Below are 27,725 nucleotides of genomic sequence, written 5' to 3' on the forward strand. Positions count from 1 at the left end.
TGCCTCATCTTGCAGACCAAGAAAGCGAGGCTCTTGGAGGCAAAAGTACTGGGCACCCTATCTAGGACCATTTTCTTTTCACAAATTCTAGGACCCACTGTGTCCTGTTTTCCTTCTCGTCTCCCCCGGGTCCTCTTTCTCAGCTGATGGGTTCTCCTTCCTGTGCCAAGGGGTCCTAAGGCATTCATCAGAGCAGAGCTGGTTCCTTGCTCACCTCACTCTGCAATGCTCCACTCCCAACACCCCCATAACAACCTCTGTACTCCCGATTCTCTGACTTCCCTCTCCAGTCCAGATGCCTTCCTGGGCTCTGTCCCTGCTAACCAGGTGGACATCTCTAGGCCAACTTGTTGCCCAATGTCAGAGAATTCCATTTGCACAGTAGAAATGTCCCTGAGCCCCCATTCTCCCTCCCAAATCCTGAGGAATCCCATAGCATGTAACTTAAATTGAGGATGTCTGTGGCTGATGAGCAGGCCATATCCCAGGGGGGCTCTCTCTTCCTTGATGTTCCCCATGTCAGGGATGGCCTTGTCTGCTCAAGTACTCTACCACATGGCCTCCTCTCCTTGACCTCCCCTGGACCAATCACCACCAATTCCCATGAGTCTACATCCAAAATACATGTGAACTCATCATTTCCCGCCCATCCCCACTGCTCTTGCCCATCTCCTGGTTCGATCCACCATTGGCACCCCTTGCCTCTCTCACTGCTGCCCATTCTAGCCTGCTTGCCTCCCTGCACCAGCAATTTTTCCACCTCTGAGCTTTAGCCACACTCAACTGTTTTTGCCCCACGTGCTTTCTCCATTCCAGCTTTTCCCCTCTGTCTGAATCCCTTCCCTTCCCTAAACCAACTCTTCCTTCAAGGCTCAGCTGAGACAGCTCCTGCTCCAGGGTCAGCTCATCACTGCCCCCTACAGCAGACCCTACTCTTCCATTCATCATAGCTACCATCCATAGTTGTCCACCTACCCATGTCCTCCACAAGCCTCTAAGTTCCTCAAGGCAGAGCTGTGCCCATGCTGCTGTCTGTGGCAGTCCCTATGCCTGAAATAAGAAATGGCACTTAATAGGACCTCACTATCACTGAAGGAATTTTTGAGTGCAAGACCTGCACTGAGTACTTTATATACCTTTCTTATTTACTTGAGATGAGGACTACTATGAATGCTATGATTTAAATGACAAAAACAAGGCTTCAGAGGTTGACACTGTGCCCAAGGTGACACAGCTGGTATCCCAGAGGACTTCAACAGAAGTTTGCACCTTCGAAGGATTCTCTTCCCATCTTCCCAAGTTATTTGCCCTCTCTGACCTTGTTTTCTCATCTATGAGAACAAAAATTGCACCCAATACAGGGCCTGGCAGAACAGGTTCTCAGTAAATACCTGTGCCCTCTGTCCCAACCTCAAAGGCTTAATTCAGGGTAATCTCCCCAGGTCTGAAACTTCCCCTACCTGTTCTCAGAAACAGGTGCAGAATAAGGCATATCATAAGGCATATCGCCAGCATCAGGAACTCAGTAGGCGCTTAATCAACGTGTGCTGAGCAGACCAGCACCTGAGAATGCTGATGTGCTCCCAGACCAAAGCCATGGTAGGGGCTGGCACAGGGACCCTCATCGCCCCTACCCCCACAATCCTTTACAATTATCCTTCACCACCGTCGCCCCTTCTGCTAGCCAAGGCGCGGGAAATATTTAAAACAATTTTATTCATGAAAATATGCTGTACAATGCACTCTACACGGCCTGGACACGGCACACACGCACACGCACACGCTGACGGCACGGCCACAGTACACTGCCTACGATACGCGCCGGGGACGCCGCCCCCACCGCCCGCCCCGACGGGACACTTATAAATATGGGAGAGGGGCCAGGACTGGCACGGAGAAAGGGGTGGTAGATGGGGTGGGGTGGTGGATCCAGAGCTGAGGCCTGCTGAAGAGACTGAGACCAGTACTGGGGATGTGGGGGTTGAAGAGAGGGACAGACTGCCATTGGGTTAGGGTGGGAATGGGGGCGGCTAGAATGTGGGGGAGCGGCTGAACCATGGGGATGGGGGTCTACGGAGGGCAACCTAGGACTGCTGGGGTGGGGGCAATAGGTGGGTGTGAGTGAGTTTTCAAGAGAGGGTTGCTGGCTTCCAGTGGTGAGGCTAAGACCAGTAGGGAAAAGTGACAATTGAGAATCAAACTAGAGTGTGGGGTGCGCTATGCATCACGTCACCTCAAGGGCTCCACAAATGAAACTGAAGATTCGGAATCGCTCCCTGCCACATCTCCTAGTTGGCCTCTTCCACCAGCTTCCAAACTAGGTGGCCCACCATGTTCCTTCCCACTCCCACGTGGCCCAGATTTCAGCCTCCTTTCCCAGGCTTTCTGCCCCGGGAGGAGGGGGAGCGGGTCTCAGGAACTGGGGCAGGAATGGTGGGGTGCCCCAGCCCCTCCCTCTCTTCTCTCTGTGGTCAGGGCTGGGGCTGCCTCCTGGATCCTCCCCGTGGAGCTGGATTGGGGCTGGGGACCCGGGGATCAGGATGGGAAGACAGAGGCCCCCTGGGGAAGGGACCCGGGCACCCAGGATGCGGGAGGCGGTCCTCAGCCCGGAACCCAGCTCTGGTTAGGAGGCGGGGCCCCGGCCAGGCCGGGCGGCGGTGGAGGCAGAGCTGAATCAAAATTGAAGTCCATTTCGTCGCTGTCCATGAAGTCGTTGAGGATGATGGACTCGACGTCACACTCAAGACTCCCGCTGAACATGTCGAGGTCCAGGTCCGCCGGGAATCGGTCGGGCGCGGCACCCAACGGCCCGGCGGCTGCGGCCGCATAAGGCCCGGGCAGCGCGTCCAGCAGAAGGCCACCGGGCGGGCCCCCAAAGGCGGCGGCATGGCCAGGTGGTGCCAGGCCTGTGGCGCCCGCGTCTCCGGGCAGCGTCATAAGGCTGATGGGGTGGGCTAAGGCACTGCGCGAGGGCGCCGGCGGCGCGTACGGGGCCGCCCCCTTGCCGGGGTAGGCGGCTGCCGCACCTGCCAGCGCCATCTCCCCGGGCGCGCCCAGCACGGGGCTGGGCCTCGGCGCGGGCGGCGGCGGCGGCGGCAGCAGGGTGGGCAGCGCTCCGGGACGGAAGGGCGCGGCGGCCGGCGCGAAGCTGGCCTGCTTGTTCTCCTGGATGGTCTGCATCGGCAGGCGCCGCAGCGCGCCCAGCGCTGGCGGCCCGTAGCCCCCTCCCCCGCCATAGGCACCGCCTTTGCAGCCGCCGAAGTAGGCAGGCGTCCCGGCGCGGGCCCGCGGCCCGAACGCGTCCTGCGCGCCGTCCAGCAGGGCCTCCGGCAGCCCCGCGCCGCCGCCGCCGCCGTGCAGGCCTAACGGGCCTCCCAGCTCCGCCAGGCGTGGCAGCTCCCCCGGGCAGCGCGCACCCAACGCCGGCGAGAGCGCGCTCGCAGGGCTCGGGTACATGAGCGGCGATGACGGCGCCAGGGCCTCCAGGGCCTCGTCGTCCTCCAGCTCGGCAGCCTCCCCAAGCAGGGGTCTCCCGCTGCCGCGGAAGTCGGCCCACGCCTCGTAGTCGTCGCTGGCGTGCGAGGCCGGGCTGGCGGCCCACTTGGCCGCGACAGGCACAGGCCCAGGGACAGGCGCGCCCGGAGGGCTGTCGTCGGGGCTTCGCTCGGGCGCCTGCAGCTGCTTCTTCTTGCTTGCCTTGCCCTTGATGCGAAGGAACTTGGCCCCGTTGTCCATGGACACAGCCCTGCGCCGCGGGGTCTTTCCCGTCTTTCCACCCTCAGGATTCAGCATCCACCAGGAACTTTTGCCAGTGCCCTCGTTCTGCACGCGGATGAAACGGGTGTGCAGCGACAGGTTGTGCCGGATGGAGTTCTGTGGCCAGAGACAAGGGCATGGGTAGGGAAATGGGAAGCGAGGAGGCCGTGGGAAAAGGAGGGAATGGGGCGTCGAAAACAGAGAATGGAGAAGTAGGGAGAGGAAGGGAAATAATGGGGTGCAGGGGTTGGGAGAAGAAGGGGTGCAGGTGTAAGTACCAGGTCGGACAAACCCAGAATACCCAGCCTCTACCCTTAATCACACCCTTCCACCCCCAGACACTGCCCAGAGGGTGGGGCTGGAGCTCTGGGCCTAGCCTTTTCCTGGAGCTGAGGGTTACTGGGTGCTTGCGGAATCCCCCTCTTCCCCAACACAGCCAAGCCCCTCGTGGGGCTAGTCAAGCTGTCAGTCCCCCCACCCCAACCTCCAGCAGATTATGTAAGGGCTCATGCCGCCGCGGCTCATTTGTCCGCCCCCCTCCCTCCCAAGTCTGGCATGGTGCCAGGAGCCCGAAAACCCAGGGCTCCAGAAATCAATCTCGCGGTGACTGATTAAGCCCTGTTTAGAACTAATTGCTCTTTCGTGTGTGGGGAGAATAAATTACCTGCTTTAATTTCGTGTCTTTAAAATGCAACTGCAGGTAGAGAAGACTGTTAACCCTTTGCTGGGACTGCTGGGACGGCCTGGCCAGCCAAAGCAGAATAGCTGGGGGTCCCCAACCAGGATGTAGGCCTAAGACTTTTCAGAGATTTCCCCCAGCTCCTCTGAACTCCAAAGAGACTGGGTCCTACAAAGGACAACGTTTGGCCATGGAAGCCTCAGGCCCTACTCCTGCTCAGTGCCTTTCTTCAGGTCACCCCAGTTCACTTGCCTGCCCACCCCTCTTGATCCACCTGCCTCAGCTCTGCTCTCAGGGCCGCTTGTAGGCACCATGCCTACATACTCCCCATTTATAGTCAAGAAGACCTGGGCTCAGAGAAGTGAAGTGACTTAAAGGCTCCAAAGCCCTTTCTGCCGTCCCTGGGTACCTCTGTGGCTTCACCTTTGTTGCCCTTGACCTTATCCTCTTCTTCATTGCTGCTGTGCCAGTCTACAGTGCTCCCCAGGTACCCTGCCTGCTTTGGCCAGACCTGTCCTGGGATGGTGGAGTCCAGAGCTCCACTGGCCTGGCTCCCACAGGAATCTGGAGTAGCATGGGCCTCCCACCTGGGTTTGGCCACTGCTTTGGAAACAGCATGACCTTGGCTATCAGAGGGCGGGGCAGGAAGCCAGGTTTTTGACCACCTAGCTGTGTGACCATAGCTATGTATCAATCTCTGAGCCACTCTAAAAAAAATGGGCCACAGTCATAACAACCTCATAAGGCTGTTAGATCATTACATGAACTAATCTGGGGTTCAGTGTTGGGTGAACACTCCAGGTACTCATAGATGTTGATTAAATCTTTCACTCTGGCCAGAAGATCTGACCTCTTAGACCACTCAACAGACCTGCTCTGTTTCCATCTCCTTCACATCCTGTCCTGAGCGAAGCTGTTCCAGGAACCAACCACTCTTAGAAAGCTGACATTCCCCCATTTCATCTATCAGGCAACAGAGGCCCAGAGGCACGATCAACTTGCCCATAATACCACAGCTAGGCAGTGATGCTGGGTACCCCGACTCTACCCAGGTCGCAGACTTGCTTGAAATCCTTTAATCTGCCCAGTCACACTCCCAGCCACTGCTCTGGGAGGGCACTCCCTCCTGCCTCCTCTCCAGGGGTCTCCAGGTCCTTCCTGCTGCCAGGGCACCTTCCACCCGCTGCTCCCCCAGCTCCAGGTCCTGACTGACTCTTCAGGGCCCCAGGTTCCCTGTCTCTAGCACTTTGGGGTTGGGAGACCACAGCTGGGGCTTGCCAGGCTTGCCCTGCCTGGTTTCTCCTGGGGCTTGGAGAGGAGGGGAACTGGACCCCAGGGATCCCTGTTCCCTCAAGTAGATACCCCCTCCCCGCCCCGCCCCCACACCTGGCTCCCAGGTCCCTCCCCCACACCTGTGTTCAGGGTCCTCAGGAGGCCTCAGTTCTTTTCCCCAAAGAACTGTCAGCTTGCTGGAGGCTCCACCTCCCACCTCTCCACTTCTCCAGCTGGAGGTCCATCAGGTAACACCTCTTTATCAATGTCATTATTTGCCAGCCCAGCTCAGAACACTGGGGGGTGGGGAGAGGAAGGACACCATCAGGTACCAGCACATGGGCAGGACCAGCCTGTTCAGCCCAGGCACTCTGAGTACTTATCTCACTTTATTGTGTAAGACTCCAGAATCATGGATTGGGATCCCTAGCCCAACATGAGAAGACTAGGCTCAGAGACTCTGAGTGACGGCCAAAGTCACACAGCTTGGTAAGCACAGGCCAGATTTTGATTTCATTTTGGTATTACTGAGTCTAAAGGATAGAACATTGTACACGGGACAGGGAAGTGGTGTCAGGGAATTCCTAAAGAATCTTAGGAAGCTCGTATCCAGTGCTCCTCAAACTTTCCATGTAAACTATCCCTACATGTCTGTGGGCCTAACAGTGCAGGGGGTATGGGACAGTAGATCTACATGTTATTGTTCCTCTGTCTCTCTCAGTGCTGGGGTTCAAACCTCGAGTCTCACAAATGCTAGACAAGCGCTCTACCCCTGAGCTATTTCCCAGACCTCCATTTTCTGTAGAATCAAAATGTTTCAGATTATTCAAAACATGCTCCAAGCCTACAAAGATTTGTATCCTTCTCCCCTTGGTCCCCTACCCAGCCAAGTACCTGACAGGTCAAGCCCAAGCCCGACACCATGGCTGGTCCAACCCAGGGAAAAGAAAGGACTTGCCCAAAGTGGCCCAGGACCTGTTGTGGGAATAAGGACGTGAGCCTGACCCCCACCTCAGTGCTCCTCCCCCTCCTTCAAGCTGACGTAGGGCAAATTTCTCCCCCCATCCAGGATTCAGTTTTCCTACCTATACCATGATGATACAGGCCACTGGTACTCTGGGCACCTTTCTGGGGATTTCAGTTTGACACCAAAAATCCTTGGTATCATCCAGTCCAGAGGTTTTCAAGCATTTTTCTTAGAGCAAAGGAATTCTTTCGTAAGTGAAATTTAATGCAAAACTTAAGTGTTACATACTCAAGTCAATGCGGGTGGGAGGGTTAGCCTGGAGCCTTGCCCACTCAGCACCCTCTCTCTCAGAAAATGAGGCCCTTGGGGAGGGTTCCTGCAGCCCAGATGGATGGAGCAGCTGAAGCCTAGAGGGGTGCTTGTACTGACCAGGGTCATGCAGGGAGGTGCTTCAGAGGTGAGTTAAGGATCTAGACCTCTGACTGCTGAGCTGGGCTTTGCCCTAGGGTTGTGCCCCCATGAGAGAAGCCAGGGCCCTGCATCCCAGTGTGGCTCCTCAGGGCCCAGCTACCTGGTACCAACCAGAGCTCCCAGCCAAGATGCAGTGGCAAGCACTGATCACAACTCTGGCTTTCACACAAGGCCTCCTGGGAGGCCAGAGGCCATGGAGGAGGTGAGGGAGGTAGAGGAGGAAGATGCCTCTGCCAGGCAGCAGTAACCAGGGCTCCCTCTTGGAGTTGCCTAGCAACCCACCACCACAGCCACAGCCCTGGCATGCCCGGGCTCCCCTGGTGCCCAGAGCTGGGCCCAGCTTCTGGGGCCTCATATCTCCCACACCTACGTCCAGATCTGGTCCATACTCTGATGGGAGATAGGATCTCCCTCATTCAAGGACCCAGGGAGGTCAGCTGGGGGCAGAGGGAAAGGGACAGTGGATGATATCCCATGCATACCCCATTCTCCTTCAGAACCTGGGCCAGGAAGAATAGCCCCCAGGAGCCTCACCCACCAGTGGTGGCTTGTGAAGCTGGTACAGGGCAAAGTGCATAAGATCTGGTGTCAGATCTGGATACCAGTTTCAGCTCCAACACCCATGAACAGTGCAACCCAGGGGCAAGATGCTCTGATGCTCCAATCTCTCCAGCAGCCACCTGCTTCTGCATTCACTGCCCTACAGCAGCTGGAATGGTCCTTTCCATAACTGAGATCATGTCCAGTCCTCCCCAGATCCCTCCCACAGTCTCCATCTTATTCAGACCCACAGATCCTCCATGACTTCTCAAGTGTCTTGCTCCATCACTCCTCCTGTCCCTTGAGCTGGCCAGACAGGGTCCCACCTCCTTTCCACAGATGTACGCAGAGATCTCTCATTTCCTTCAAGTTCAGATGGCACCTTCCAAAATGAGGCCTCTCCTATTCCTCTACTGTTCCACTCCCCTGCCATTTCTTGGCGCCCTTACCCTACTCTGAATTTTTCTAAAGCAATTATCACTATCTAAATATTTGGTTGAACATTGCTAATCCAAATATCCTAAATCTGAAGTGCTCCAAATTCTGAAACTTTTCAAGTTTCATGGCACTCAAAAAGTTTCAGATTTTGGAGCCTTTTGGCTTTCAGATTTTTGGATTAAGGATACTCAACTGGTAAAGTCTATGTAAATATTCCCAAAGCTGAAAAACTCTGAAGTCTGAAACACTTTGGGTCCCAACCGTTTCAGATAAGGGATACTCAACCTATACATAATTTATTTATCTTCTTTCAATCAAGGACAGCTGTCTGGTTGTCCTTATATTGGAATATAACTTTCATGAGGGTACTGTTTTTGTCCTTTTTTAAAAAGAAAAAAAACTGTACCCCATATGTTTGGCACATACTTTAAGCACTTAAATGTTTGTGGAATGAATGCATGCATGGATGAGAGAGAGAGAGAGAGAGAGAGAGAGAGAGAGAGAGAGAGAGAGAACACTGTGTTGTAAGGGGAATTAAATGAGACTGCCTTGGCAGGCGCATAGTAGGGCTTTTTCAAACTGGGCTGAGAAGAGAATATAGGACAGAATGAGGAGCAAGCAGGGAGGTGGAGCAGGACATGAACTATAGTACCAAAGGAGCCTTGGGCAGAAGAGCTCTAGAGGGGCTAGCGGTGCGCAGGCAGCTGCCCTCCCCAGCCCCCACCCCGCTCCCCATGCTGACCCAGGTGTGCTCACACCAAGGTCTCTACATGCGCCAGAAGGCACCCAGGAGCCCCAGCAGAGACAGAACCACATTGACCTTGCCCACAGTACTTCTCTCATGGACAGGGTCTGATCCATTTGATGGCAGCAGCTCATCTATCCGGCAGGACACCCTCATCTATTCCCAGGACACCCTTCGCCCACGAGCAGTAATGCATTCATCTGACAGCACAGCCCCATTTATCCAGCACACCAGTCCCATTTATCCAGCAAGTACAACCTCATTTGCTAACAGCACTCCATTCACCTGACGGGCCCCCTCATTTATCCAGCAGGACACCCTCATTTATCCTGGAAGTCACACGTGCGCCTTCCTCCTGTGGTGTGGCTGTGTTCTCTGATGGTGCAACCCGACTGATCCAGCAGGACATCATCTCTCCAACAAGTACACTTCATCCCCTGACAGTACAGCCTCATTTATCTCATAATGCAGCCTCACCTTGCCTCCAAGTACCACCTCAGCCCCTCACAGTACAACCTCGTTTATCTTCCAGTACAGCCTCATTTCTCCTCCCAGCACAGCTTCATTCTCTGACAGCTCAACCTCATCCAATCTCACTTCTCCAGCCAGGGCTTGCCAGATCTCTGGGGGTGGGAGGAGCTGTGGAGAGAAAAGAGGTCCCCATTCTCTGTCCCCTGCCTGCCTGTAGGGAGCTGTCTGGTGCTATCACTGTATCCAACTTTTCCGGGCCCAGAAGGAACCATAGATTGTGTTCTAGGTTGCTTAGCCTAGCCAGAGCCCCCACTCCTGCCTCATCTCCTGTTTTGTCTCCAGTTGAACTAAAGAGGGCCCACAGGAAGAATTCTGGGACATGGACTCCCATGCACTCCCATGCACTCCGTGCTATCTTTTGAGTCTGTGATCCTGGGCCGGGGTGCACATTTATCAATATGCTGGCAAATATATAACAACAGCTCTCCATGGGCAGGGGGGAACCCACCTGATGTGATTTGTAGCTTTTGCTGATTTCTGTGATGTAGATACCACTATCTTTGCCCATTGGAAGCTGCCAGCATGATGTCGCCAAGTGTGGAACCAGGAAGAACTGTGCCCGATCAGCTCCATGAGGCAGTGTGAGCCAGCTCCGGCACACCACTGGCATGTGCTTCCAATACTGAGGCTGTAGAAAGGCACCACCTGCCACATGCCAGACATAGGCCAGCTTCTTTTATCCTGGTAACCGTCCTGCGAGCAGGGACTGATATTTTACAAGGGGGAAACTGAGGTTTGGGTGGGTCAGATGACTCCTGAGGCTTTCAAGCTGGAAAGTGACAGAGCCAACTTTGGATCTCTGGGCTGCTGCTGAGTGCCAAAGCCAGGGCTCTTCCCACCCCATCTCCCAATGTGGCAGGGGGCACTCTGCTCTGCTGCCCACCCCAGTGGCCATCTCTGCCTTGGCTCTGGAGCCCAAGCTCTCTTGGCTTTTATCAGATACAAGCATTATGTCCCTACTCACCACCATGCCTGGTGCTACCTCCTTGCCTCCCTGGGACCCGGGGGCTTCTAGGGTCCTCCCAAGTTCAGACCTAAGTCTTGTATCCAAACACCCAAGTATGAGAGGTCAGGTACGGATGCCTCTCCATGTTCAATCAGAAAGTCTCTGCCCAGCCCCTCCCTCAGGATGCTAACTCTGCCTGCCCGATGGGGACCGTGACTCAGCTCCTCTCTTTAGTGCTTCCCCCAGAATACAAACACCGTGGGGCTAGTGAGAGAAGTCTGGCTCCCTCCAGGATGCCCATCTTCTTTCTCTCTCCTTCCCTCCTTCCCTGCATGAAGAGAGGTGAGGGGCTGGGGTTGTGTTTCAGCAGTAGAGCACTCCCCTAGCATGTGCGAGGAGCTGGGTTCTATCCTCAGCACCACATAAAAATACATAGATAGATGAAGGAAGGAAGGAAGGAAGGAAGGAAGGAAGGAAGGAAGGAAGGAAGGAAGGAAGATAGGTATTGTGTCCAAGTACAATGAAAAAAAATATTTTCAAAAAAAGAGGTCAAAGGTGGGGGGCAGAAATCCCAACTTCACCTATGTGACCTTGGGCCTCCCCTGTATAGGAGACAACAACCCCAGTAGCCACAGGGGAATCTCACATGTCAAGAATCTTATCCATCCCACTCCTTGCCCTTCATCCCACTCTGGGAATCCAGCCTGGTCCAGGAACATACATCTGTGTCAATGTCACAAGTCCCTGAATGTCCCTTGTCCTGCTGCCTGGGTGAAGCTGCTCAGTCCAGACAGACTTCCAGCAGAAAGGGTAACATGGATGACCTCAGGGTCCTGAGGCCATGTGCAAATCCTTGGCACAAGGGTCTGTAGTGGAAGAGGGGTAAAGGGCAGATGGAGGCATTCGGCCATGGTGCCTACAAGGGAGTGGGCTGAGGATCAGCAGCAGAACACAGGGGGGCAGCCAGGTCCATGAGGAACTCAATGTTGAAGGCAGGCATTAGGTCAAGGGTAATGCTGTGGCGAATCCCCCTTCCCCAGCGAGGGCAGAAACTTAACACCTAGCCTGGGCAGCAAGCAAGCCAGCAACAGGAGTTCAAGCTTGCCCCTTCTCAAAGCCCAAGGTCCCTTGTTATTCCTGGCCTTGGTTCCAACTCCAGATAGACACTCCAGAGTTCACTGGTGCCCTCCAGCCCTGTCACCCCTAAACCTTCAGGTCCATCTGGGTCCTAGCCACCCTAGATGTCCATCCCTCTGTGCTTCTGCACACCCTGTTCCCAGGGTGTGCTACTGCAGATCTAACTGGTAGCCAGAGTCTGTGTAAGAGTTGGCCTGCCTGCTTGAACTTCATGGGGCAACCCTTGGCTCATAGGCAGTCAACAGGATGGAGCCCTCAGCAGCTGTGAACCACTCAGGCCTGGCATTTCTGTGCAGGTTCTGTTCAGGAAATTTCAGGTCAGTGTTCCAGGCCCTGCCCACCGCTGCCCCCCCCCCACGCCCCAGGGTCCTACCTGAACCTCCTGTCTCCTAGTTTCCCCTGGGCCTCGCTATCTTTCCGCAGCAAGGTGAAGGGAGAAAGGACTACCATTTATTGAAGCTTTATCATGGATCTTGCACTGGCACCCAACAATCACCATCTTACTGAGTAATAACCCTCTGAATTGGTTTATTATCCCCACTTTACAGGTGAGAAACCGACGTCACATAGTGTGAGTGGTGGTGCAAGAATTTGCAAAATCGTACCCAGGACCCTTGCTCATCTTCCCATGTTGAGACACCTCTAGTGAGAGACCTGTGGAACTCCAGGGGCAGGGACTGCCCACACTGGCTCAGCACTGCTCTACAGACCTTTCACCATTTAACCCAGGGTTAAACCAGAACCCCTAAAGGCAAAGCCAAAACTTTTAGACCTCTCCCAGGTGCTCCTCTCAAGCACAGCCCCACCCTTCCTGCAGAACCTCCCTCCCCTGCCCCAGGCCCTGGGAGCAGCTGCGCTGACCTCACCCATCCCTGCCTTAGGCCTGGCTCTGGGGAGGGCCCAGCAGCTGTGTCCCAGCCCTGCAGGCTGGCTCCTAGGGGAAAGAGGAGGAGTAGGCACAGTGCCAAAAGAACCATCTGCTCTCCCAGGGGCACGGCCACCCGCACAGACACTGGCCTTGCCCCCAGGAGCGGCCCATGGCCCTCTGTCCCCATTCCAGGGGGGCTCCTGGAACCCAGGGCAGCCCACCCAGACCACAGCACCAGCCTCATCTGCCATCTGTCTTCTTCTGGAGACTCGGAGGTCCTTCAGGACATGTTGGCGTGCCATGATGGTCTGCTGAAAATGGACAAGTACTCAGGGCCAGCTCAGGGGCAGAGGCCAGCGGCCAGGGCTGGGTGTGCTGCATGTAGCCTGCCCAGCCTGGCCTTGGCCTCGCAGACTAGGCGCTCTCTCTTTCCTCCTGGGGCCTCCATCCCCTCACATCTGCTCAGCTGGCAGGTGCCTCTGGCCGAGGGCAAGCCCCTTCCCCCACAGCCCAGCTCAGGTTACAAAAGGAGGAGGTGGCAAGGCCAGCTGAGGACAGGGGAGGGCACAGAGGGAGTAGGAGGAGGCCTCACAGCTTCCTAGAGTGTTGGGGGAGGGGAACTGGGCGCCAGAGAGGGAAGGGCTGTGCCCAAGGTCACACAGCCTGCCAGTGGGGCAAAGACGAGCCAAAATTCCAGGGACAGGCAGCCATAGGCTCAAGGGTGACCTTGAACGAATCATTTTTTCATCTGTAAAAATGGGGAACCTAAAACCTGCTCTGCTTGCCTCCCTGAGCTGCAGGGAAGGCTCTGGAGGCTCCAAATCAGTGAATCAAAGAGCAGAAGGGAGCTTGGCCATCCCTAATCCCTGGCTCAGGGACCAGAAAGTGGGGTGTTAGAGAGGGGATTCCTCCCACACATGCATGCGCACACACAGACTGCAGTGTGTCTCAGGGTCAGAGCCCAGGGAGGGCTATCCTACACAGCACACGGGGAGATGGTTCCTTTTCTTTCCTGAAGCAAGTAGTAATGACATCTGGTTAGACTTCTTAGGGACTTGACATGTATTTTTCCTGTAATCCCCACAACAAAGCTTGAACAGGGTCCTATTATTATCCAATCTGTAGAGGAGGAAGTTGAGGCTCAGCTGCCCCAGGCTCTACAGAGGGTAAGTAGAACTAGGCTCTGCTTTTGCCATTTGCCTCCCAGGTTCCTAACCATCCAGTTCTGTCTCACCTGAGAGTCTCAAGTACCAAAAAGGTGCTGCAGAGGTCTCAGGTTGGCATTTTGGCCTCTCCTGGCCTCCACCTTGTCTCAGGCTCATCTTCTCCATTGCATCCCAATACCAGGCTCACACCAGGTGACCAGACTCCCTTCCGCTTGTCCTCTCTGCATATGGCCCTTGAGTTGAGTGTTCTGCCCCCGTCATCCCTATCCTCATAGCCTGGAGTGGGCTCCTTGGCTAGCCATCAAAGGCAACCCACTTGCTTCTCCTGACTCCTGCTGGGCTCCTCCAGGAGTTCTTAGGGTTTGATCTCCTTTGTCTGGCTCCCCTCCCCCACCTCCAAGCACCCACAGCTGACTTTCTGACCTTGTATTCTGACCCTGAGAAAGTTTTATTCTGAATCAGAGTCAATGTCCTCATCTTATCCCCCCAGCTTGACCTGCAGGCCCTGCAAGATCAGGGTTTAGTTCCCTCCAGGCAGCACCACACAACAGGTGCCCACTGGGTGGAGCCTTAGATCCCTGTGAATGGAGGAACTGCTGTCAGCCCTGGGCAGGCAGATCCCGTGAACATCGGGTTGGACTGTCCCTCCCCCTAGAGAACTCTCTGGGAAAGGAAGCTGGGGACCCAGGACCATTCCCCAAGACAAAAGAGAAAATGATGGGGTGGGGAAGGAGGCAGAAGAGAGGAAAGTGAGCTTAGAATGGGCTGGCCAGGGCACTGGGCTAGGGTAGAACTAGCCGTGGGGAGTTCCACTTCTGCTACATGGTAGGATGCAGTTAAAGCCTCTTTCTGATGAATTCCTCATCTACAAAGTGAGGACAGTAACAATACCAGCATCAAAGAGTGACTGTGACTTTATTTTATCTTTTTGGTACTGGGGATTGAACTCAGGAGTGCTCTATCACTGAGCTACATCCCATGTCTTTTTACTTTGAGACAGGATCTCACTGCATTGGCCAGCTTCAAACTTGTGATCCTCCTGCCTCAGCCTTCTGAGTTCCTGGGGTTACAGGAATGTGCATTATGCCCAGTTTAGCTGTGAAAATGAAATGAAAGAAAGTCTGTGACAGCACATGGCAGGCTGAATCCTGAGCTGGGACAGTACAGTGTGGTTAAAGCAAGGATCAGAAGACAGAAAGGTAACTGGAAGGCTTGATGGGGCTAGGGGCTAGGCCTGAGGACTCACACAAGACCTGAGGTCTGGGGCAGCTCTGGGGCTGCGTGTCAGCTCCTTTTCTCTCCTTCAACAACTTAGTGACAGCAGGATAGAGGTTGTGACCATCAGTTTCTTTGCCACTCCAGTCCCAAAAGCAGCTTGCTGAGTATTTACTAGCACTTTTCCCCTCCCGGCTCTGGCAAAGCCTCCATTCTTTCCATCCCTGTCCTATACAACATGACTTCTAGGACATGGGGGTGGGCTCAGATGCTGGGATGGTGACTCAGTCCCTTGAAACTGACTGCATGGTGTTCAAATCTTTAGAGGACCCAAAAGGAGTGAGGAGAGGAGCAGGCTCAACCTGTGTAGGCTACTTAGAGAAGAAGCTCATGCACAAGGAAATAAGGAAAAGGGGGGACAAGCAGGAGGCTGGGAAGCCACCATCTAAGGCACCATTTCTGAATGAACTGTCACCAGACATGCTTATTAAAATATAGATTCTAGAGCCCAGCCACTAAGAGTCTGACATAGAGGGTTTGAGATGGGGACCAGAAGGAAGCTTGTGTTGTTAAAAAGCTTTTAGGCAACTCTGATTATCAGCCAGGTTGGTGAACTAGTAAGGATTTAAAGCAGAAACTTCCAAGGAGACATGTTGGGCTCCAGAATCATCAGGAGGGTGGGTCTTCAATCAAACCACCCAAGCACCCCACTTATTTTCTGAGGGGTGTCCCAAGGGATCAGCCAAGGAGAGCTGCTGCAGTGAGCATATGGCAGTGGGTATGGAATGAGAACTCCAATGTTAGGTATGAAGGTGGCAAATCCAGGGTACCTGCATCAGAGGCAGAGGGAAAGTGGAAAGGAGGCCAGGGCTGGACAGGCCAGGAGAGGGCCCAGGGGTCCAAACTGAGAAGTTTGGGCTTGGTTGGCTCCTAGGGTCACTGAGGAGCCCTGGAAGGTGCTAGAGGAGGAAAAGACCCTGAGGCAGGAGGCTGGCTGGTGTGTGGGGCTGAGACAGCTCTGGCACTAGGAGGTGGAGAAATGTAGCAGAAACAGAAAGATCTGCCTGCATCTAAATCCAGGCTCTTCCTGCCTCAATTTCTTCAACTGTGAAATGGGGCTATTAAGGATACCTGGCAGTTTGGTGGTAGCGGGAGAATGTATGTATACAAAGTGTTCAACTGACTGCCTAGCACCCAGACATTAATCTCTTAATTTCATTCCCCTTCCCACAAGAGGCACCCCCCCTTAGAGACCAGAAAGGTTTCTGTCTGCAAAAAGGGAGGCCCTAGGGGGAGGGTGTGGGAGGCCCCTCCCCCACACGCCACCTGGACCCCCTCCCACCTCCACATATGGGTTGGGGGGTGGGGAGAGGCAGCAAACAGCCAAACCCTCCTAAACAGGAGTTGGTCTCCATGGTAACCAGGGTGCCAGAAGAAGGGGGGGCACTCCAGATCCAGCTGTCCCCCTGAGCACCCTACCCAGGCCCCAAAGCCTGAGCTAATACTCACCCAACACTCTGAACCGCCCCCATCTGCCCGATTTGGGGGCCAGCCGGGACTGCCATGAACATTCCCTTCATTGGGGGAGAATGCTTACCACCAGGGTACGTGTCATGGATAGGGCAGGCATCTCTAAGCAGAAGTCCCAAGTTCAAGATCGTCCATGCCTATACTCACATATGTCTACCATGAGAAGTTCTTTCAGTACTATGTCCCCTCTGCTCAGTGAACTCTCATGGCTCCTAGAACCAGAGGGTTTATAAGTCACAGCACTGAAAGACCCAGAGGCTGAATTAAGGCCCTTTGGACATAGATGAGGACAACACTGAGGACCTGAACGGGAAAGAGAGCTTCACTTCAGCCCAACACTGGCCTGGGTTGCCCCACAGGGCTTCTGTTTACTCTCACCTGCCCTGGTCCCACAGATGACTCCAAGAGACCCCAAAGTGTTGCACCAGGACACCCTGAGTGATGCTCTAGGAGATGGGCCATTGCTGTGCAGAAGAAGCTTCTTCTTTTAGCTTTAAGACACTCTTGAGTAACAGAATGGGCAGCAGTGGGGCAAAGAGTTCCCAGTCACCAGGAGCACACTGGAAGGGGCTGAACTGGAGAAGAAGGCACGGTGGGTTCCATGCCACACCCCCACAACACACACACCTCTTCAGATACCCAAAGCCCCTTCTGGAGGTGGAGGGTTAGCATGCCCCACCCTCCTTGATCCCCAGGTACCCTGCCTAGAAGTGGGAGGCAGCCCACAGCTGGAGTGGGGAGGACCTGAGGATCCGCTGGGAGGTCATGGAAGCAGAAAGGCTAGGAGGGGCTCCCCTACAGCTGAAGCACGCCCCATCCCAGAGGCTTGCAGCCACAGTCCATGACCACCCCCCTCAGCCCTCACAGGACACAGACCCCAGGACCCCAGGTGGTAGCCATCACTGGTTGCCACTCAATGACAGGGGAAGGTAGGCTACATGGAAAAAGTCCTCAATCCTTTCAAAGTCCAAACCCAAGCCCTCCTCTCCAGCCCCCACCCATCCCCAGTCCTACTCATCGGCACAGAAAAAGCTCTAGTTTGAGGGTTGTTGGAATGGGGTTCAGTTCCCAGGTCTGCCACTTCCTGGGTGTGTGACCTCAGGGTAAGTCATTTCCCACCTGGAAGCAAGGTGTGGAGGATCTGATAGTGCAGCTCTTGGCTAGTGGATGCCGCGTCCCGGCCGTCTGGCCCTCCGGCCCTCTGGCCCTCTGGCAGGAGGGCTTCTCCTGCTCTCAGTCTCCCTCCCCACCTATCCCGAGTCAGTTCCGAGCCTGGAGACCTCAGGGCGTGCAGAGAAGGGGCCCCTCGATCTGCACAAAGTGGGGGTTGGGGGCGCTGAACTTTCGAACCCGCAAACCCCCCGCGCTGTTCATTACCTTAACGCGAGTTAAAAATAACCGTCTCATCTCTTTAAATTAGTCTGTCTGCAATTACCGCCTGGCACGGCGCTGCCCGCCATCGTCCCGCTGGAGCGGCGCCAGGTGGCAGGCGGGGCCCTCACCCTGTCTGTCGGTCTGTCTGCCTGCCTCCCGGTCCCCTTCCCCCGCGGCGCGGCTACCCCGGAGGCCCCAGCAGCCCCGCCTCCCGAGCTCCCCAAGTTGCGCGGTGGGGGCGAAGGCGGGGGGCCACCCGGCGGGCGGCGAGCGAGGGGTCTGCGGGGAGCTGGGGACTGGGGTGGCGGCTCGGCCCGGCGGCGGGGGAGGGGCTCCGGGAGGCCCGGGAAGCCGGAAGGGCCCGCAGCGCGCCAGCGCTCGTGGGTGGGTGTGAGCAGGTGGCCGTGGGAGTCTGCCGGGCGTGCCAACAACTGTGCCAGGAGCGGCTGGCACGGGCCCGTGCCCAGGAGGCGGGCAGCTGCCAGCCCCTCGCTCGTGCAGCGAGGGGGGTGAGGACACCCCCCCAATCGGGGCTCACACCGCCTCCTCCTGCACCCCCACCAGCCCTTGGGGATGGGGATCCCCGGAGGACAAAGGAGGAGGGAGCCCTGCTGGAGCCGGCTTGAGGGGAGAGGGAAGGGGGCGCCCTACATTCACAACCACTGCTCAGAGCCTGTAGCAGGACCCTGTACCTGGACCCTCAGATCAGTCCCCTCCCTTCCCCACCTGGAACTTACTGGGCAGGGCTGGGCCAGACTGGGGTAGCACCAGCTCTTCTGAACCCACCCCTCAGCAGACAGGCTGCTCTATTCCCTGAAGGAGAGGGGAAGTCCCCATCCACTGTGCTCCTCCCCACTGGGCCTGGGGACAGGAATGGGAGGTGCCCAGGCCTGGCCTGGGAGCTCCCAAAGGAGCTGGCAGCCAGGAAACACAAAAGGAGACAGAACAACTCAGGAGCTCTAAGTAAAAGGAGCTCCAGAACTCAGAACAGCCTGGAAGGCTTCCCGGAGGAGTCAAGAATTAAGGAAAAGTGCGACTGGAGGAGCCAAGAGGGAGGGATAGCCAAGCTCTATCTGGATAGTCACATTCTTGGGGCACCTAGGAAAGAGGGGGACATCCTGTTCAATCCCAGATCCTAGGCCTAAGACCCTTCAACCCAAGGGAAACTTAACCAGCCCCGTGGGTGAGATTCCCAGCACTGAGCACCGCCTTTCTCTAGGCTTCAGCCTAATCTGGGTGTTCTGAACCTGCTACTGGTCTTGCCTCCTCCAGTTGCTGTCCTCAGCACACTTGACTACCTCTCCACATCATATAGGGTGAAGGCTTAGCACATGGGCCTTTCCTGAGCTGACTCCCACCCCCCCACACACACACCTTTACCATGCTACCTCCCTGCCATGCCTAGGGGACCCCCTAGGTTCCAGCCTGGTACACCTAAAATGTTCCCTAAATCCAACATGTACAATCCTACTTCCCTGCCTTTGAGTATACTCAACACCCCCCCCCCACCACCAAAGACTATCACTCAAATTCTTCCTTCCCCAGTGAAGGAAGCTCAGATCAAGTGCTACCTCCTCTGTGAGGACCTGCCTGGCTCCCTAGGATATCTAACCCACCTTCCAGGAGCCCCTGCCCCACCCCCAGCCTTTCCTGTCTGTAAAACTCAGGGCCTGGGTGTGGAACTGGCTGAGCCTAATGCACCCTGAAGATTTCCTCACTCTATGGAATGCAGGGTTTGGTACACCCTAGGGATTCAAGTTCAATGCTTTTGTTGGGATGGGGAAGGGAGGAAGGAATAATGGGCCTAGGCCCCAATCTGGGCACCTGAAGTGTACTGCAGCCTCTGTTAATGTGGGAGTAGCTGAAACTTGGGGATAGCTCCTCCATCAGTCCTCTGGAGGAATTTACTGGGAATGGGAGAAGAGGCACAGGGGCAAAAAGCTCCAAGAATGGGAGGGAAAGGAGGCCTCCTGAGGAGCAGCGGGGGCAGAAGGGGACAGCCACTGAAGGAACAGTATGAGGCAGGTCCCCTTCAGTACTTAGGTGGTATCCGCCAGGGCCTAGAACAAGGGTCCAAGCCTGAGGCTCCTTCTCCAGCCCAGGACCCAGGACCTGCCAGGACTCCAACCCAGGAGCCAGGCACAGGGAAAGCCAGTGTGCCCCCAGCAGTGTGGTGCGGTGGAAACCACATCCAATGGGCAGGAGGGAGACCCGGACTCTGGTCCACGGTCTGCCACTCACTGAACTCCTCAGGAGAGTCCTATGCCCTTTCAAGGCCTCAGTCTCACCATCTGAGAAATGAACTTACAGGACTAAACTATCTTCAAGCACACTGCCACCTCATTTTAGGATTTATACTAGTCCCTGCTCAAAAGCCTTCAGCACCTCCCCCATCCTCACCCCAGGCTGCCAGCAGACAATGTTCCAGAGGCTCTGTGGGGCCCTGGAAGGAGATACACCTGGGTTGCAGTCCAGCTTTTCCATCTTCTAAGCCTGTGACCTTATACAGTTAACTCCTCCACTCTGGGTCTAAGAGTGCTCCTCTGATAATGGTCAGAGTACAACCCACCTCAGGGACTGCTGAGAACATTAAAGATGTATGCAGTGGCGGCACAGAGCTTGGCCCCAAGACATTCCATGAACTGCAGCTCTCTCCTGGCTTCCAGCCTCAGGTCCCCTTCTGCCCATCTTTCCCCATCCTCCCTCATCCATCAAGCCCAGCTGGAGCTCCACCTCCTGCAGGAAGCCCCCCTGGCCTACTCTGGCCCACCTGACTCTCCACTGACTCCAACTACACATCCTCTGCACCATCCACTTCTCTCTTCACTTTTTCATTGCACATCATTAATGGCTTCTTGGTGCCAGGCTCTATGCTGGGTGCTGTCGGCACAGAATGGCTGATACTGCCACTGACTTCCAAAGGTGAGATAGGAAAGGGAAATGAGACAGAACACAAATGACTAATGCCTAATGCAAGCATGGAGAGGGAGTCCCAAGTTGGCTAAAAAGAGTTAGGGAGGACTTCCTGGAGGAGGCATCTGAACTCTGCCTTAAGGATAGTGAATATCAATCAGTACAGGGATGAGTGGAAGGTGAGCAAAGGCTTGGGGAGCAGGGAGGGAAGTAGAGCAAAGCTGAAGGGCAGGGCGCACTTGGGAGGATGTATTCTGGTGGGGATTGAATTTAAGGGTTTCAGAGAGGGATGGGGAAGGAGATTCAGGTCTATTCCTCTGGCCCATGTCCCTGCCCCATAGTGGCTAGCAAGATGCAGAGAAGCTGCCTGTATAAAGCCTGAGAGCCATGAGCTCCCAGGTCAGGACACCCTGATCACTACAATACTGCTATGGGCACCTAAAACTGCCCAGGTCCACTAACATACCTCCTTCCTTGGACTCTGCTGGCAGCCACTACAGAGTACAGCCCCCTGCCTGGATGTGGACATGCCTTCTCACAAAGGCCCCTCTCCCACTGAGAGTCTGACAGCTCACTTCTTAGGCACAACCCCCCTCCAACCCCTTTGACCCAAAGGCACAGACAAGATGGCCAGAGGAGAGCTGGGTCTGCAGTCACAATTCAATCAAGCCCCGACCCTGTCCTCTCCCAAGATGGCTCCCCCCTTTCCACTCTAGCACAGAGGCCTCCCTGGGGTACCCTAGACCCTTCCCCAGTCCCTAAATGATCTGGACTCAGAGAGCCAGGGAGGTGGAAGACAGGCTGCCTGGGGTGGACAGGGGCAGATCCCTGGCCCTCAACACCCTACCCTGGCACCAGCAGGGGTCACCACCAGTCCCCCATGCTGACCCAGGTAAAGGGCACACAGCATTTGCCCCATGGAGAACTCACACCTCGGGTCACCTGCCAAGCTCCTCATCCCAGGCTGGTTTGTGCCCCAGGGTGAACTCCTGGTGCCAGACAGAACTGTGGGCCCATGGTCTGCACTCTTCACCCTAGGACTGGCTCCAGGAAGGGCAGTGGAGAGATTTGGGAGGGAAAGCAGCCACTGGCCCCAAGTCATTATTTTAGCTCTTTAAAAAGGGTGCCCTAGTGGAGAGGGTAAAACAAGAGTACAAAGCAAACTCAGGGAAGCAAAGGGAAGTCCCCAATGTCCGTAGCCTGGGAATCCGCTCTTCTGCTATGCCCCCAAGGATGGGGTGGGGATGTTCCTCAGGGATGCCTCAAAGCTACAGTCCCTTGTCACCCTACCAGACCTCCCACCCCGCATCCCTCCCCGAGAGGGAGCATACACACAGCTGCTCCCAGCACGCCCCTGCCTGTCCGCTGGCCAGCCCCACGCCCTGGGCACACACTCCGTGACCCCTGGGGGTGCCCGAGAGCCCCCTCCTGACGGCCACCTGGAGACCAGACCCACCTAGCAGCCTACTGAAGCCCCAATCGGCATCCCCAGCCCCCTCCCCAGCCGGACGCCCCCACCTTCCAGCCTGCCGAGCTGTTGCTGTCGCCTTTATCCTTGAAGTAGGGCACGTAGCGGACCATCCAGTCGTAGATCTGCGAGAGCGTGAGCCGCTTGTCCGGGGCGCTCTCGATGGCTTTGGTGATGAGGTCGGCATAGGACAGGTTCCCCCACGCGTTCCGCCGGGAGCTCTTTGCTTTCCGCAGCGGTCCGACCTCCGCGCCCAGCGGCGGCGCTGGGGCCATTGCCGGGGCCGTAGCCCGGCGCTCCGGCCCGCAGTCCTCAGCGCCCTCGGCCACCCCTGCGCCCAGAGCTCTGTCCTCGTCGCCGGCCAAGTCGGGCTGCGGCAGGGGCCAGGTACAGGAGCGCGGCCGGCTCTGCGGCGCGAAGTCCGGGTCCACGTCCACCTGATGCGCTCGCAGCTTCGCGGCCATGGTCCCGCCCGACTCGGGCGAAGAGGGGAGGGAGGCTCCGCGGAGGGTGGGCGGGCGGCTCCGGGATCTGCGCGCCCCGGGGAGGCCCACGGGAGGGGTCCCTGGCGGCGCCGGCTCAACCGCGGGGCGCCATGGGCCGGGACGCGGAGGCAGGGGGCTGGACACACTGGGGAGCACGAAAAGAACGACAAACCCGGACAGTGAGGGGGCGGCGGCCCGGGAGCCCAGCGGGTACACACCTCGCCCAGCCCCGCTTCTAGCACCTGCCGCCTGCCTGCGCCTGCAGCCACCACCGCCACCTCCGCTGCCGCCACTCTCCGGGCGCCGGCCCCGCGCACGGGCCCCGCTCTCCCGGGACGAGGCTGGATTGCACCATGCCGGAGCCCGAGCCCGTGCCGGAGCCCGCGCCGCCGCCGCCCCGTGAATGCCGCCGCCGCCGCTCCGGCTCCAGCGCCAGCTCCCGCGCCTGCCGCGCTCAGCGCCGGCTGCACCTCGGGACGGGCGGGGGACGGGGTTGGGGCGGGCCCGGCGAGGGAGGGGGCGGGGCGTATTCGCCCGCGGCCGCGGAATCCTCGGCCTGCCCGGGTGCCCCGCCTGCGGGCTGGGGCGGGCGCGCGGAGCTCCCAGCTCAGGGCGACCCCGTCGTAGCCCCTGCACGCCACAGCGCCGCCTACGGAGCAGGGGAGAAGAGGCAAGTCCGACCCCGCCCCCTGCTCAGAGCTCCGGGAGGTGGTGCGGGGGCGGGACCTGACTGAGCCCATTGGTCCGCGGAAGGACTGCCCCGCCCACGGACTCGACAGGATCCCTCCCCGAAGCGCGTCAGCGGGTTATTGTTACAACCCGGGGTTTCCCAGGGCAACGGGATTGGGGCGGGACTCAGAGCCCTGGCCCCGCCCCCCCCCGACAAGGAATGCCCCGCCCTCTGTATCTAGACCCTTGATGTTTCCAAGTCTTGGTTCCAAGAACCTTGGCCCCTGTCCTTTTCTTTGTGCCTTGAACTGGACTGGGGGAAAGGAATTGTTCAAGAATACCCGGGTTCTAGGCCAGCTTTTGCCACATGCTAGCTTCTCCATCTGCAAATGGGTTCTCATGGATGCTTATGGTGCCTGTGGGTAGTTTTAGAACTCTGGTTCTCAAAGTTCAACGTGAAGCAGAATCATCCTGGAAAGCTTGTTAAAACAGATGGCTAGACCCCAGCCCCTGAGTTTCTGTTTCTGCAGATCTGGGTTGAGCAGAGACTGCATTTCTAATAAGCTTTCAGATGATGCACCAGGGATCACACTTTGGAAACCATTGTCTTAGAGTCTGTGGGAAGTTCTCACAAGGCCTGTTGAAACAAGCTAACCCCAAAGTTCAGAGTATTTGGGGAAAAGCTTCTCATTTGTTTAACCTATACTTATTGAGCACTTTTGATGCCCCTGGTTATGTCCAGGGCACTATAGCAAAAGAAATCACTGACACAAATGAGGTCCATACTACACAGATGAGTGGAGGAGTCAGATGTTAATCAGATCATCACTGTGACCTCAGAAGGGAGAGGCTAGCTGAGAGGCTGGGCAGTCCATGACCTCATCCCATAGGGTGATAGGCTAGGTTTCTAGCCACCACTCCACCTACCAGCCTTCTCTTGGGGTATGCCCTCTGCTTAGAAAAATCCTTTCCCCTTCTCAAGACTCTCATCAGAAAGCCTCCCTCCCATTCTTCAAAACTCAGTTCAAACATCAACTTAACCCTGACACTTCTCTAACCCCAACTCTCATGTCTCTGTTGCCTGCTTGCCCAGATGGCTTGCCGCTCTGTTAGCAATGCCTGGATCCCTTCAGCACAATATTCCTGTTTTGCCAACCAGGAAACTAAGGCCAAACGGGAAGATGACTTTCCCAGAGAGAATGACCAGGTCTAGAATCCCAAGCTCTTAATCTCTCTAGCCAATACCTGATTTCTGAAGGGGCAGAAAGTGCAGAGTTCTCTGGGCGTAGAAGGGCTGTGCCTCAATCATAGCAGACAGTCCTCTGGAGAATTCCTTTCTTGCAGTTTAGGGCCCAGAGAGTAGGGCTAAGGATGAGGATGTGGGTGGGGCTGAAGGGGCTCCTCCTCACCTCCCAGGGTGGGAGCAGGCCCAGCTTGCAGATGCCTGGCATGGCATCTGCCTGAGTCACATCCCAAAGGCAAGGGTGGGCATGGGAACTGTTGGCTGCCCCCCTATATACACACACACCCTCCAGGTGGTTCTGTTTAAGGCCACAAGGGACTGAAATCACTGCTGGACCCCCTTCCACAGCTCTCATGTACCCTCCCTGCCTAGGGGGGGCCACAATAGGGGCTGTCCCTTCGGTAACCTGGAGGCCAGGCAAGCCTCCTGCCAGCCTTCAGCCCTGGCCCAGCTTTAAGCATGAGATGGGAGCTTGCTTGGGGCCATACCAGGGTTGGGAGGAATCTTAGCTGGGGGCCCTGGCATAGGCTGCCACTGCGGTGCTAGGAAGCCAGGTTGGCAGAGATGTCCTGGTGGCTGACTCAGGCTTTGTTGGGCCCTGCCTTGCCCAGTGTCCACAGCTGTTGCCTGGCCTCTCCTCTGGGGCCATGTCTGACACACTCATCTCTCTCTGTCTCTCTCATACACACACACTCAATACACCCACTGGTGTGCAATCACAATTTGGCCTCTGCTCACAAATCATCTTGAACGAGTCTAATAGTGATTAGAAGTATGGGCAAGTTGCCGAACTGCTCCAAGCCACCGTTTTCTACTCTATCAGTGGGTGTCACAATAGAGCTACCTTCACAGGGTATTTGAAAAATGAAATAAGATGTCTATTATCAGCCCCAAGCTCTCAATAAGTGCTAGTTGTTTTTCTTACTGTCGTTGTTCGTATCTCCCCTCCTGCTTCTCAACTCACACACTCCCACCTGCTCTTACCATGCACACTCTTATCCACTCACACTCACTCACACTCACTTCCACACTTATCACGTGTCCTGCACTCAGGTGCAGTTCCATAGCCTCACCCCACACCTTCCCAAGTTTTTCTGGACCCCCTGCCCCCACTCCCTTCCCCCACGGGTGCTCTCCAGCTCCCGGGTAGCCTCCCTGTCACTCACTCCCACATTCATTCCTGGTCACCAACAAGTCCCCACTTGCTTACCCTTTCATCCCTCCTCTTTCCACACGCAGGCACGCTTGCTTCCACACCTTCTGGAGTACTTAAACATGCATTCCAGTGCCAGCACACTCGCTCAGCACACTTGTTTTGTGTGCCTGACCCACTTGACTCACTCACATTGCAAAGCTTTACACCTCCCCCCAAACTGGCCTAGCGCAATCCTAGCCTCAGGTCCACCCCCACCCATGAGAAGCCCAGAAGCTGGACTCCTCCTAATGCAGGCCTTGGCAGACACCCCCACCCTGGCCACAGGGCCTCTCCCCTTGCCCTCAAGGACTGTTTCCTCCAAGCTCTTTTTCCTCCTCCCATTTCAGTTCCTGGCCCCTCCCATCTCCCAGAATAGACCCTGCCACCACTGTTGTTGCCACTGCTGAGCTGTCAGGGCCCGCCAGAGCCCGTGTCCCCAGTGCTCAATGCCAGCTCTCCCAGCTCATCCAGGGCAAGTGAGGACAGGAAGACAGGTTTCTCTGAGGCCTGAGGGTGGAGCTGCTGTGGACCCTACCACCCACTTCCGTAACCCACCTGGAAGACAGTTAATGCTCAGGGTTGGCTGCTACCACCTGCACAAGATTTGGAGGTGTTCCCTGATCCTCACCCCCCCACCCAGGGAAAGCAGAGAGTTGCCTCCCTTCCATCGGCTCAGAGAAGCCAAGGTTCGGTAAGAAGAGCTTTGCTGGGGCAGAGCCAGACCTCTCCAACCCAGTCACTCCCAGGCCCTCTTGGGGGGCTCCGGAAGACACCCCCAAACCACACAGTTGTCAAGGACCCCGTCCTGCCTGTGCTGAGCAGACTTTGGTTGACATTTGCTGCCACAGTTGTCAGGGTAAAAAGAATAGCACAGGGGTGATGTCTGGGGACACCTCTGGAAGGCAGGGAGGGGCTGGTGCCCCAGAGGAAGCCTCTGGGACCGAAAGTGTCTGCAGAAGCCAGAGGGGATATCAGGACAGCTGGGAGTGTCTCCAGGGTGGCTCAGGCCTGGCCCAGGCCTGGCCCAGGCAGGGACAGTGTCAGGAAGCGGGTGGGGCTGAGCTGGGGAGGCAGAGCTGAAGGGACAGTGTAGCCAGGAGGGCCCCATGAGAAGATCCGAGGCCCCTCCAGCTGCTTCCACAGATGTGCCTAGGGAAGAGAGTTCGGCTGGCTTTGTGGAGACAGCTGGGAGCAGCTATTGCTGGGTGCCCAAGACCGTAGGGCCCAGGCCCAAAGGACTTTTTGCCTTCCTTGGCCAGGGGCTGCCCCACCACTGACAGGGATAGAGATGTGGTGTCCTTCTTAAAGGACAAACCTATTCCATGCATCATCCTGCTCATTCCTAGGTTCTTATCCTACTTGGCGCCACTGAGCACTTACCAAATATTGGCACTGCCGAGCACCTGATGGAGACTCTGACTCCTTGGAAGCAAGACCTTGGTCCATGCTGTTCACTGCTGTGTGTTTAGGAGGGTCTGGCACAGAGGAGGCCTTCCGTGAATAGGCGTTGAATGAAGGAATGAACTCATTTCATCCTCACAACCACCGGCAAAGCAGATACTGTTATCCTCATTTTCTGGATGAAGGAAGTGAGGCTCGGAGAAGGGAAGAGAGTAAACTGTGTCCCTGAGACTACAGCTGGGGTGTGGATTTGCTCCTTGTAGAGTACCCAGGGGCAGGGGAAAATAAACTTGGGGGAAATGACTTCCCTTCTCTGAACCTCAATGTCCTCATTTCTGAAATGGAAGAATGGGTAATCAAGATCCCGCAGGTAAGGTGTCCCGCAGAGCCCACGAAAAGGAAGTGGGTATTCCCTTCAGCCTTCACCTCTGCCTTCAGTTTGCCCTCAAAGTCTAGATTTTGGCAGGACCTCACCTGGGATCCATGATGCCCATAAATCCTTCCTCCTCCTATACCTAGGAAAGGAGATGTATTCATTTGCTGAGGCTGCGGTAACAAAGTGCCGCGAAGTGGGTGGCTTAAAACAACAGGAATTTATTGTCTCACAGCTCTGGAGGCTGGAACTCTGAAATCAAGGTGTCCACAGGGCCATGCTGCCTCTGAAAGCTCTGGAGGAGAGCGCTTCCTCGCCCCTCCCAGCTCCTGCCGGTCGGTCG

General features: G+C 56.3%; 1 protein-coding gene and 1 long non-coding RNA gene across 2 annotated transcripts; both read right to left on the bottom strand.

Moving 5' to 3' along the window:
* Positions 1-1,734: 1,734 nt before the first annotated feature.
* Foxo6 (forkhead box O6) lies at positions 1,735-22,928 on the bottom strand. The gene is made up of 2 exons (XM_076860630.2): positions 22,067-22,928; positions 1,735-3,873 (listed from the first exon to the last, which is right to left on the bottom strand). The coding sequence occupies exons 1-2, from the start codon at positions 22,478-22,480 to the stop codon at positions 2,602-2,604; spliced, it is 1,686 nt and encodes a 561-aa protein (XP_076716745.1). The 5' UTR covers positions 22,481-22,928; the 3' UTR covers positions 1,735-2,601.
* LOC143403054 (uncharacterized) lies at positions 13,209-18,424 on the bottom strand. Its single transcript, XR_013091810.2, has 3 exons — positions 18,373-18,424; positions 16,640-16,836; positions 13,209-14,612 (listed from the first exon to the last, which is right to left on the bottom strand). It is a non-coding gene; the product is annotated as an uncharacterized LOC143403054 (long non-coding RNA).
* Positions 22,929-27,725: the final 4,797 nt, after the last annotated feature.

This window comes from Callospermophilus lateralis, chromosome 7, assembly GCF_048772815.1.
Source record: "Callospermophilus lateralis isolate mCalLat2 chromosome 7, mCalLat2.hap1, whole genome shotgun sequence".
In the NCBI taxonomy this organism is placed as follows: Eukaryota; Metazoa; Chordata; class Mammalia; order Rodentia; family Sciuridae; genus Callospermophilus; species Callospermophilus lateralis.